The sequence below is a fragment of the Haliotis asinina genome, chromosome 3 (assembly GCF_037392515.1).
Source record: "Haliotis asinina isolate JCU_RB_2024 chromosome 3, JCU_Hal_asi_v2, whole genome shotgun sequence".
Lineage (NCBI taxonomy): Eukaryota > Metazoa > Mollusca > Gastropoda > Lepetellida > Haliotidae > Haliotis > Haliotis asinina.
In genome coordinates, this window is record NC_090282.1 from 70,985,065 (window position 1) to 70,998,185 (window position 13,121).

Below are 13,121 nucleotides of genomic sequence, written 5' to 3' on the forward strand. Positions count from 1 at the left end.
GAATATTCAAACAGGAACCGGGATAGAGCACAAAGCAGGGGCAGGTCGGCCTAGGAAATTCAGTGTTGTGGATCGCCGAAGACTTGGGCAGATTGTGAGTAGGGGCAAATTGAAAAGTGTTGAAAACATCAGAAATGAAATGATTAGCAGAGGAAGTCCTCAGGTATGCAATGAAACAGTTAGGCAGGAATTACAGAGACTTAATTGGGTGAAAAAACGTGGAATTCCCTCGCCGTTGATGAAAGATGCACAAAAGGAAAAACGTTTAAACTGGTGTCGGGCTCATGAAAATCAAGATTGGGATAATGTTTTCTTTTCGGATGAAAGTTCTGTTTGGCTTTTCCCTAATTGTGTGAAAATTTGGACCAAAGATACTGTCAAACCTATCTACCAGCGACCAAAACATAGCCCGAAGTTTCACATGTGGGGTGGCATATCGGCTCGCGGAGTGACGCCATTGTGTGTTTTCACGGGAAACCTGACAAAAGAAAGATACGTTGACATTCTTAATGGTCACCTTCTTTCGACAGCACAAACATTGTATGAAGACGATTGGATTTTCCAGCATGATAATGACCCAAAACACACTGCGCGCTACACAAAACAGTGGTTGTCGGGCGAAAATGTTCAAGTTTTAGACTGGCCCAGTTACAGCCCAGACCTAAACCCAATTGAGAATGTGTGGGGAGTCATGAAGGACAGAATAAACCAAAAGGGACTGAGAAATATTGAAGATATGAAGGCCGAGGTGGTCCAATATTGGGATACCCTGTCACACGATTACCTACAAACTTTGATGGGTAGTGTGCCTAGGCGTATTCAGGCATGCATTGCTGAGCGAGGAGGTCTAACAAAGTACTAAAACAAGACTGACACTGTAAAAGGATGATGTTTTAACATGTTTATATTTATGTAAGTAAAACGCCAGAAGTTAATAAACGTAATGAGTTACATGACGCAACATGATTCTCAATAATTTCTGGGAATACTATATATTGAAAAGCACCTACCTGATACAGCCATATAGTGAATATCACGGCTATATATTGAAAAAAACGTACCTGATACAGCCATATAGTGACGATCAAGGCTATATATTGAAAAAAAACTACAAGCGATAAACCACTTGCTGACATCATGAACAACTCATACCGTGCAAGGTTACACATTTTAACAGCCCACTCAGTGCAATCAGTCAAGATGCATACAGCAATCCATTCCATGCAACCAGCAAGGTTGCACATGACATAAACACATTCCATGTAATCAGCCAGGTTGCACATGACAAAAAACATGCCAAGCAATCAGCAAGGTTGCTCATGACAACAAGCAATTAATCGAATTAGCCATGTTGCACATGACAGCAACCCAATTCATGCAGTCTGGTTGGACATGACAACACCCCCATCCATGCAACCAGTCAAGTTGCACAGGACTCCAACCCAATCCATGCAACGAGTGAAGTTGCACATGACAACATCCCAATCCACGCAATCAGCCAAGGTGCATATGATAACACTTTCAATGCGATCAGCAAGGTTTAACACGACAAAAACTCATTTCATGTGATCAGCCAGGCTGTACACAACAGTAGCTCATGACATGAAATCAGCAAGGGTGCACATGACAATAACTTATGACATGAAATCAGCAAGGGTGCATATGACAATAACTTATGACATGAAATCAGCAAGGGTGCACATGACAACAACTTATGACATGAAATCAGCAAGGGTGCATATGACAATAACCCACCCCATAAAGTCAGTCAGGTAAATATTGCAACTCGTTACAATTAGCCCAGTTATACACTTTACCAGAAGATCGGGGCTGTGCGGACTTTTGAAGGAAAACACAGAGAGATCAGAAATTAATCCTATCCGACTCCACTGCGTCAATCGTATCAAGACAAGATACCGGTGTAGTAGGCTTAAACTACATCCAACTACGGCCTCTTTAACCTCTTTTTTGTGGAAATATATCCACGGTGCATATAGCGATTTCAAATTAAGTATTAAGTATTATGTATTGAGTTTTACTCAGCCAATCGGTGATCTTACTGCGTGAAAAACGCCTCTCCTCCCGCCTCAACAACGCCTGGCACCAGCAGGTGGACTTCGCACCAGGTTGTGTCATAACCACCTTCACGTATTGATAATGAACCATAATCTCGCATGTGGCATGTTCTGTGTGACATGACCAGACCGTCAGCTCCGCTGGGTCACCAGACATGGTTAATTACAACAGCTGCCTGTGACCGTTGTACCTAGGAAAAGAGAGAAGTACAGGTTTACCGTACAGCATAAATCAATGTCCTTCAGTAGGTACATCTTCACCAACGATGCACCTTGAGGAACTACATCACATGGATGGACATTTGCAGTTACATTATTTCGTGGAGAAAGGGTTAATCAAAGCCCTATATTGAAGCCTAGAATGAAAGCATGATATAACTTTAGTGTCGATGTATAAGACAGGTCAAGAATGCATGAATTTTCATCACCATGCCTGCAGTATGACCCATGGGGGCTGTGGGGTAGCCCAGTGGTTAAAGCGTTTGCTCCTCGCGCCGAAGACACGGATTCTATTCCACACATGGGTACAATGTGGGAAGCCTATTTCTGGCTTCTCCGTCGAGATATTGCTGGAATGTTGCTGTCAACGGCGCCAAATTATATTCATCCACACGCTCTTTGTGACCTGTGGCGCTAGCCGAAAAGTAGACATCAGACAAACGCCATACGTCCAGTGTGTTCACCCATCTAACCACTGTCTATTAGAGGAATTACGGTACTCTCTCAAGAGCCGTTTTTCCCAAATCTGGAACATTCTAAACTATTAACTCCAGTGGATTATGTGCTAGTACAATTTAGTTGTTTCTCATTAATCGCCTTTTCTGATTTTGACACGAATAAATGATCCGGGTTCAGTCTTATATGGGACATCTGTTGCTGGCTATTTTATTTATTCTGGAGCACATTTATGACAAAATGGAGTACGTTAATGAAACTGATATCGATCTGTACTTAATAATATTTGCGCTCAGCTGGGCGATTAATATTTTACCATTGCCTTCAGTGGTCACATCGTGTTACGTGTTACCACCTTTGTTTCTTAACAACAAACAAAATGCCATTTAAAGACGTTTGTTTATCCGCTTCAAGACCAGCGTGTTTTAGTTTATTTTAAGTAGACTACGGTTTGGGGTTTTGTTTCCTAGGATATTAATATATGAACGCATTATTCCGAAGAGGATAGCCGTGCAGATATGGGTAAGAATTGTTCTTCAATAACTCAAGCTTGACGTAACGGATTGGTTTTCAAGGTTGAGGTATGCCATCGTAACCCGATTGCACAGATTGGTGTTCATGACGTCAATCACTAGATTTGGACCGAACTCGATTATCTGATAAACATTGAATATTGCTGAGTGAATAAAAAACAAACAAACAGGCAGGGCGTATGACCGTCATATGTGCTATTAATGACGTGGATTTTCCTTTGTACATTTGGCATCCATTCCACATCAGTTATTTTCGTAAATGTTGACATTCAGGATTGTTACATTAATAATCTTCGCCCGGCTGAAGGTCCGGCTTAGAACTGATCTTCAGCAACCTATGCTTAAAAGCTTGTTGTAAGACTAACCGGATCGGGTGGTCAGGCTCATTGACTCGGTTGACACACGTCATCAGTTCCCAATATTGCCCAGATCAATGCGCATGCTGTTGATCACTGGATTGTCTAGTCCAGATTCGATTATTTACAGACCGCCGGCATATAGCCTAGAATATTACTGAATGTGGCTTAAAACTAAATTCACTCGCTCACGCATTAACAGACTTCACGTTAAAAGAATTAATATCGGGTGTACGAGATGTGCTTGGAATAGAATTAAGCTCATAGGATGAACTTTTGGCTAGGGGGTTCATGAAAGTGTCTCATTTTGTTCATATTTTGTCTTATCTCTTAAAAGTGAGACTAAAGGTACATTTCGTGTTAAGTAATTTTCATACTTAAGACAATTGGGTCTGGATGCCATGGTACAAAGTCATCTTAGCGCTAAGGTGACCGTAACTTCAATACTTGAACATAGACTTAAGACAGTCTTAGCACTAAGCTTGTTTTGTACGGCAGCACTCTGGACCCACATCACAGTGCGATCTTAGGGCTATGTCGATCGGAACGCAAATACCAAGAGTTAAGACGGTCTTAGCGCTACCATCGCTTTGTGCAACTTGACCCTGACGTTTAAGTACTAGGACCCACATGCATGCACAGAGCGATCTTAGCGATTGGATAATCCAGCCCCATACCCTGACATAGACCAGAGATAGCTAACAGCACTTTGTGCATATGGGTCCTGAATTCTTCACAACTAGACAAATATAGCAGAGGTACGATAGTCTGGATGATTACTTCGGCGCCGGATTAGCAGTGACGTCCAGGAGAAATGCAACCATTTGTCTTAATAAAGGCGACATTTCTGCCCAACCCTGATTCCTTAATGGACAATCCGGCAATGTGGTGATGTCTTGGTGCTATTTTGTGACAGTATCTAGGGACTGTTCATAGAAGAGTGTTAAGCTGGTTACCGTTAAATTTCACTGAAGTATTCACCGGAAATAACTGATGTATTCACCGGCATGGTACTACATGTGGAATGAATAAATGTCCGGTCCAATGGACACAGTCAAGGACGAGAAAGGTCAAGGAAACTAACCTGTAGTCTCTTTCCCTAGCAGAGTGAGTGAGTTGTTATAGCTTTACGTCGCTTTTAGCAATATTCCAGCAATATTCTAGTATTATCAAGGCGAGGACTCTAGAAATGATCCTCACAGATTGTGTCCTTATGGGGAATCGAACCCGTGTCCTCGGCTCGACGACCGAACGCTTCAACCACTAGGACACCGCACCTGCCCATTACGCTAATAAATCTCAAAACTGAGTTACAACCATGGTTCATCGACGTCAACGCAAAATATCCACGGCCTTCACTTTATCAACTCGTGTGAGATTCTCTATGTAATTATTTAATCTGCATTCTTAATTCTTATCACTACCGCATTGTACCTTGTCTTGTCAGTCACCATGTACCATTCTGTTACTGCCATTAATTACCGTATATGGCATTTATGACACTAATTAGTCATTAATTAGTCATCCTTCTTGGTTGTGTCTGTCATAACATCAACTGTTCATTCAAGGAAGTGCTATTACTTCTCTCTCTGTCCATTGTTGAGTCTTCGCTTGCCCATTGTTGTCAAAAATTGTATATGTGCTCGCACCTGTATTGTCTAGGAGTCCGGTATTCCGATTGTCTGTGTAGGTACGACCGCGAGCAGGATTGTGCCACTCGTAGGAAACGCCCTGCGGCTGAGCTGGAACTCCTCTCACCTCATTGGTTGTGTAACCAACTAAAGACGTTTGACGTCAGCTATGCCTTCGTCTTCGTCAACATAATTAAGAGCTGATTCCTCAGTCATCGCAGACCACGAGTCGATAAGTGGAGTTAGAATCCTGCTGGAGTACCTTTTCAGCAGCCGGCACCGGCAACTGGCCAAAGTGTTCAATTGTAATAAGAAAAATGTCACTTGTCATCATTTCTCACTCTCTCAGTGTCAAATTCCATTCTTTATTAGAAAGTAAGGTCGTTCTGTTAACATCATACAAAGTACAAGCGTGAAAGTACGAGGTCAGTGGACTCATACCCGTCACCTCACGCACGACGCGAGTCCAGTTGTGAAATTATTCACAAGCTCATAAGAGTTACTTCCCTTTTTTAAAACGTGTGCGTTTACGGTACCTGTGGGGCTGCATGCAAATGATTTTCACAAAGGAAGTGTTTGTAGCGTTCTGTAATGTAATTTTGCTGTACTTTATTGTCTTTTCTAAAAACACACTGCAGTTAACTGCTCGACGGTCTAGGAAAATTATTAGATAACATGATTTCAGTAAAATCACCATATCTTAAAATCCATTTTTCAAATTGTGCGTTACATTTAGACTTGACAATTGTTGAACTATAGTAACACAAGCTCAAAGCACGGTGTTTACTAAACAATGTTCACTAAAACAGCGACTAAACAAAAACTAAAAACTGAGTTACTTTCTTTGCATTGCCTGGGCTGGTGATATCCATTTTGGGCTGGTAACATTTAGAAATTACCAATCCAGGGGCTAGATTTCCGAAGCTCTCTTAGCGCTAAGATAGCCGTACGTGCCATATATTAACATTAACTTTCGACTATCTTAGCGCTCAGAGTCCTTAAAAAATCTAGGCCCTGATGTGCGGCTGGGTTTTTGTTTTGACTTATTTCATACGTTCACTTTGCACGGAAGGAGATGTTCCCACAAAGGAACAGCTGAGTGAATCTTTCCCATGTTTAAACATTTATGCCGCAACCATTTACAAGAATAAAAATGTAACATGTAATCTGTGAACATGACTATGGGAACATTTTTTTTTTCAAATTCGGTCATGAAATATTTTAAGGTTTTGTTCTGCTCCACGGTTGTACGTGACAGTTTACACGATCCGTCGACGTGAGTACACGGATCCTTTATATAATTACGTTATCATGACAGCCACGGTGAAGAAGATACAAGGTCACAACGCCATGTCAGCGTGACCCGAGACTCAAAGCGTGTACTATGTTCAACATTGTGACGTAACAAAACTAGCTTGAACATAGGGCCTACACATTCTTATCAGAACCACAACTCTTCATGGTTCTGGGTCCTTTAGGCCTGCAGAGTTTCAGGGTTAATGGGCAAAGTGTAACATCTATGTAAGAGAGAGTGAGAGACTTAGAAAGAGACAGAGACAGATCGGTTCTGGCTATCGACCAGTTATCGCCAACACCTGGCTGTAGCGTTTGGGACGACAGCTTGTTTTTTTTAACTCCCGTCGCCTATCGCTTTAGTGACGTGTCAATGTGTGGAGTACTACGAAAGTACAAGTCAAGCTGCCTTCTCAAGCGCTAAAGCCAGATGTGTAGGCGATAACTGGTCGTCAGCCAGCAGAGAGAAAGTGTGTGAGAGAGAGCGAAATGGAATGTGAGCGTGCGTGCGTGAGTGTATGTGTGTGTGAGAGAGAGAGAGAGACAGAGAGAGAGAGAGAGAGAGAGGGAGGGAGGGTGGTAAACTTGGTGTGATTTTTTTAAAAATAGTGCGAAATGATTTTCATCTCCCATTTCTGACAAAATCCCAAGATTATCCCTGCTTAAAGCAAAGGCTTAAATTGAAATTATTCTTGTTTGTCTCTGATTGTTGAACTGGGATTATTGAGACAATATTTGTTTGCGTTTCGCTCTGTTTGAATAAATTAGTGGCAAATAACTAACAAATTCATTAACTGAAGCACAAATGACTTTATTTCAAACAGCATTGAAAACCCAGTTCTGATGTAAAAGAAATAGTATCAGCTATGTACCACAAAAATACAAATCAAAAACAATTACAGACATGAAATAACAGCGTCTGCTGTTACACAATAAATCCAACTTGCAACATTTACCCCCATTGAGTAACAAACAGTGAAGTAAATTACAGACATAAAAGTCATTTTTTGTTTTGACAACTGACACTGTAGTGACATATGCTGTTACACAACCGGACCAACGTCTACAGGTTCTGTAGGCCACTCAGCTATATTGTCATCCCCCAACCACTACAAGCACATCTTTCACGTCACGTCTAACCATGTGAGCTTCAGTTCTGTGATCACAGAGGCAGTTGACTCTGATCTATTGTCTCTTTGTTAAACATGTCAATTTCACCAAGTAGCAAGAAGATATCTATGAGCTGATATGCAACTTCACTTGCTGTTTTAGAGATGAGTGGACGAAGGACACAGAATTTAGTAAAGTGATTTTGGTAAACCATCATCGACTTATGTGTTGCACTGGCCATTGCCCGCATATCCACAAGATCTACCTGTCCACGGGACAAAGGATCTTTGGAGACGATATGCTTTACAACAACACCCTTTGTTGTAACACATTTCCTCGTCTTCAATCTGTCATTCAGTACAATAATGAGGTTAATTAATCAGGCAATGTGCACAATGCCTGGAAAGTTTAGACAATGTACACATTAACTGAATGAATCAGGCAATGTACACATTGACTAGTTATTTCAGTCATTTTACACATTGCCTGATTTGTAGACATTGACTATAACAAATACACGCCTTTCTCAAGTTATCCGATTAGTCTAGGGGGAATGTATGTTTTACTTCTGCTTCGAGCGTTAAATCTAACGGCCCTGTATCACATAAAAGTCTAATGGTATGTTAAAATAAATGAGTATGATTTTACGCTGCTTTTAGCAATATTGTAGGAATATCATGTCGGGAACACCGGAAGTGGTCTTCGCCGGTATGTTATAAATTCCATCCTATGTTGCAAAATGTATCTAGGAAAACAAACCCATACAGTTTGAAATGCCGAGTTCATTTCGTTATTTCAAACCTATAAACTTTATAAATCTTAACGGTAGCGAATTAAATAATGACATCTTCGATATCGAGGGTCATATATCCCCTTTACAGAATGTATGAGTGAATGTTTTTAATTTTAGTTTGCTTTTAGCAATATTTCAGTAATATCATGACGGGGAACGCCAGATATAGGCTTCACACTTTGTACACATGTGGGGAATCGAACCCGGGGAATCGGCGTGACGAGAGAACGGCTCAACCACATGACTACACCACCGCCTCCCTTTGTAATGATAACTTACAAATAAACACACAGCTTCAGTAGCTCCGTTTGAGTCCCAGTTCAGTTATGACAGCACAAGAAAAATCTGTGTACGGTGGAAACTGTCTAAACCGACACTCATTAGGACTGAAGAAAGAATCCCGTGTCGGCATCGTGCCGGATTGCTGAGCTGCTGATAAATGTACACTGAACAAGCAACCTTGCGGGACTGACACTTTATGCCGGATCGGACAGATGCCGGTTTTGACAGCTTCCACTGTAATCATCTGACAATTATGCGATTTTCCTAACAGCGGCACTTCATGAACAATGATACGTTGGTGTAAGATTCAAGGGTATTTATCATGATAGAATGATAACATACTTCCGTGCACAGTCGAAGATGTCATTTCATGAAATATTACGTAAACGAAATATATTTGAAAAGCAAATCTCCCCTCCCCGCCTCCCAAACAAAAAAACAATACAATACAAAACAACCCGTTTTCACAACTAAACATAAAGCATTTGAGTTTAGTCTATACAAGCTGTTAATGACAAATGTACAAAAATTGGTTCATCAGAGTGCAACCCGATTAAGAAGTACATCGCTGTTATTAAAAACATTGAGCCTCAGCATTGCGAGTAATTTAGGTCCAGTCGGGATAATATTACACGATTTTGTAGTCTCTTTCTTCATCCCGTTACAACTGTGTAATAGGTCAAATAAAATAATGTGAGTATTACAACTTCCGCACAAATGTCCTGTATGTATGATAGTCCCGAGAGTCACATATATTACTGGCTTGATTTCGAATATGGACTTAAGTCAATAATGACCACGATGAATAATGGTGGAGTAGCAAAGTAGGGATAATGGCGTAACCATTTTTTTGAAGAAGATGAAAGATCTTCAGTTCTTGCAAGACCTACTACTAACATATATTTTACTTTAGGTGACATTGCTATTCGTGCTCAGAGATTTAGACACTGTACTTTCAGCGGTGGCCATACTCGTCATCGTCTGAAGAAAACAGGGAATCAGATAGTGAAGCATCTGAGTCTGAATATTTGCCGGACCGAAAAATATCAGTAGTGACATAGTCATGCTTTGAGTGGTGTCCCCTTGTCGACGGTTTTGATTGGTCAGAGTCAGATTCCGGAAGGTCTGATCCTGTTTTCCGGTACTGGTAATCGTAGTCTTCATCGTCAGAACTAGAACTGTAGCTGCCATCTGAGCTGGAACTGTCCGTAGATTCACTGATATCCACGGTTGACGATACCTTCAGTGTTTCTTTGAAGCTCAGTAACATTCGACTAGCGCGTCTTTCTTCCCTCCTTTGTGCTTGTCTTTCTTTCCTTTCCAATGCAGCCTTCTTCTTTCTTTCGATTTCTTCCTCATCCTCACTGGAATCCATCTCCTCGCTGACGTCACTGAGGTCGCCATAGTCCACCGGATTCATGCACGCCGTACACATGTTCTGGAGGTCGTCGAAGCAGTTGATGCAGTATACGGCTTCACAGCCGCTGCTCACGCAATCCAAGAAATTTTCCTCATCATTTTTCTTTCCTTCCTTGCCACACAGTAGACATATCTTTCTTTCATATCCTAGAAACTTCAACAGCTTCCTAAATAGCGGATACTGAGCTGCAAGTCGGGACCGGAAGCTTGCCTTCTGAACGTCCTGGTCCTGCATGTACTTCCGCCGTATTTGCCGTCGGGCAAATTTGAGGAAACCCCCTCTGGTTTTGAGGATATGATTGTACAACCACACTGCCCTCTGCTCCTCCCGGCCTGGGTGGTAGCACGCGGCAATCACGTGACGCAGGCGCAAGGCGTATGCTTCAGATAGTGACAAGAACAAACACACGCCATATATTATCGCGACAATTTCATAGATGGCAAAGTTCGGCACCGCCGGATTTGGCAGACAGTGGGTGGTGTCCACATCAAGGTTAACGTCGGACACGGGGTCAAGGACGGATATCAAAGCTCGGTACATGTCCGCCATTGCCCCCTCGCCCTGCACATGTAGCTTGGTGTGGGGTGGAATAGCCGAGTTGGTCTTAACCTCAAAGTGTGTTCTGATGAGAGACAGGACCCAGTACAAACCGTAATCGCACATTAGATAGTAACAACCGTGACTTGCAGCAAATGTCCAGAACACGATACCTTTTGCCATCTTCAACCTCTCCGACCTGAGAAGTTTGAGAGAAGAAGCGCGACCGTATTTCGTGCTCTCCTCCGGCATTAAAGGAAAGATGGTCTCTCGTCCTAACTCCTGACGTCGTTCGTCAATTCGATGAACATGCGCAGTGATGAATACATTGTCAAAATGGCTTTTGTGGATGTATTTATATCTGAAAAGAAACAAATGCGTCGTTAATAACGCATAAACATGAAAACAACAGACGTGTTCAGATGATACGCGCAGCGAAATGTCCGGATAAGCAAATGAACTGATTAACGGATTTATCGTTGAGAGAAATGTTCTTCATATCCCTAGACCTTCCCGTCAGGTATCAGAGAAGTTTCCGAATTTGAGGGGTATCACTTTATAAGATTTACTTCGTTGTCGTCAAACATGTAGCCAAAGTGACACTGTTCAAACCTTGCACGCAATTTATTGATGGGTTTGTCACGCGAATGCTACGGTTCACAACACAAAGATAAAGCGGATGATAACATTGTTAAACATTGTTTTGTTTCTTGTTTTTTTTACAAAAAGTGTATCTTTGGCACCGTGCAAGCGAAACTGTAAAGAATTTGAAAAAAACCCAAAAAACATCGAACATTCGACTGACGATCTGAGCCCCCTATTCACACAATCGTGAGTGAGAGTATATGAATATATTTGAGTCGGCTCTCAAATGATTTGAGATGATAATACCTGTACATAACTGCTTTGATGACCACAAATATGACCATGAACGTCATTACGTGGTCGGCGACGTTGATAACGTCAACGAGACGATTTAAAGTTCCTTTTATTTCCTCCATGATCTCTTCCTTAATCTCCTCATAACTCTTTGACTGATTCATATTTAGGCTGTAGTGGTAGTCGATCGTGATGTTAAAGTAGAACATATCGTGGATACTGTCTAATATCTTCGTCACGGGCTTCCCGATATTTCGTCCAACGTGGTTTGCGATCTCTGACGTCACAAGACAAAACAGCTCCCCTGCGCGTGCAATATGACATACATTCGCCACCCAATCCACAATTTCGCAAACGAATTTAAACACACCAAGTCTGTTTCGACAGTCTTGTATAGCCTCGTCAAATGACTTCCTGCACCTCCGATATGGAGCACCCATGTTGTGGTTGCAGATATTGACAATAGACTTCAGCCAGTCTAAGACTCTTCCAATAGCCTCGCCGATTTCCTGAATGGCTCGTTTCAAAGCCAGAAAAGCTTGTCGAATAGTCGCAGCAAATCGTTTAATCGCACGGAGCATGTCTCTGATACCGTCTATGAGAGCCGCGACAGGCGACATAGCCTCGTCTAGAAGCTGTCTGGTTTCATTTAGTGCTAAACTTTGCCCGCAGGTGGCGCTCTCGGACATCACAAGGATGTTATGGTTAAAGTTGGTGACTGGGTGGTTGAATATAAGGATGGTAGCGTACATTAGGAGGAAGGAACGGCCTTTACTTGAACAAAAGGAGGGAAGCATCAACAGAACAAGGCAGCGAAACGTCTCCGAGAATGCTAGACCGAGGCTAAGTACCAGACCGAGGCTGGATGATATGATTGTAGATGTCAGTAAAGGAAGATTCATCTGCAGGGCCATCAGTAAATACACCAGAAAGGACAACGCAATGCCACTAAAGAATCCCAGGAAATTCTTGAGACATTCATTTTCGTAAGTATCTGCTGTAAACATACGCCCGCAGCACGACACTGGGATTTTCTTTAACCTTGGGCGTGACGGTTTAATACAACACGGGCAAAATGCCTTACAGCACATTTGTTTTAGTCCGTGCATGCAGCTAATGTAACAGTCCTCATACCATGGTCGAATTGGTGGAAGTCCCGCCATTGCCCGAAGAGCGTTCTCCTTAGCTCGAGCCAGTCTTCCGAGTGCGGCCTTCACCTTGAAGGCCTGGATAATCTTCATCGCTTGCGCCATTTCCGCCTTCTTTACTATTCGCCTTACTTTGTAGATAGGTTACCGTAAAACATATTTACGTACTGCATTTTTGTCAGCGTATTCGCTAACGTTTAGCTACATCCCTGAATGTGACGTCAGGATTCTTATTTGACGTCATCATGACGTCACATACCGTATTGTAACGGTGACGTTATGGAACGACCGTGACGAACCCCACTATGTTTATATCACTGGCCTGTCATATTTATGATTTTGGAACAGATTACTACGGGCGAATATGGGAACACCTTTAGAATTAAGCA

The 13,121-nt window shown here is 42.1% G+C and overlaps 1 protein-coding gene across 1 annotated transcript; it reads right to left on the minus strand.

Annotated features, from left to right (window-relative positions):
- Positions 1-9,703: 9,703 nt before the first annotated feature.
- On the minus strand, positions 9,704-12,837 carry LOC137279009 (DC-STAMP domain-containing protein 2-like). The gene is made up of 2 exons (XM_067811496.1): positions 11,597-12,837; positions 9,704-11,066 (listed from the first exon to the last, which is right to left on the minus strand). The coding sequence occupies exons 1-2, from the start codon at positions 12,835-12,837 to the stop codon at positions 9,704-9,706; spliced, it is 2,604 nt and encodes an 867-aa protein (XP_067667597.1).
- Between the last annotated feature and the right edge of the window lie 284 nt (positions 12,838-13,121).

Bases quoted from the DNA above. Each gene is read 5' to 3' on its own strand.
- LOC137279009 (XM_067811496.1), bottom strand. From the start codon at position 12,837: ATGGCGCAAGCGATGAAGATTATCCAGGCCTTCAAGGTGAAGGCCGCA. The intron at 11,067-11,596 runs GTATTATCATCT...GTTTCTTTTCAG, and splicing joins ATCAAAGCAGTTATGTACAG to ATATAAATACATCCACAAAA.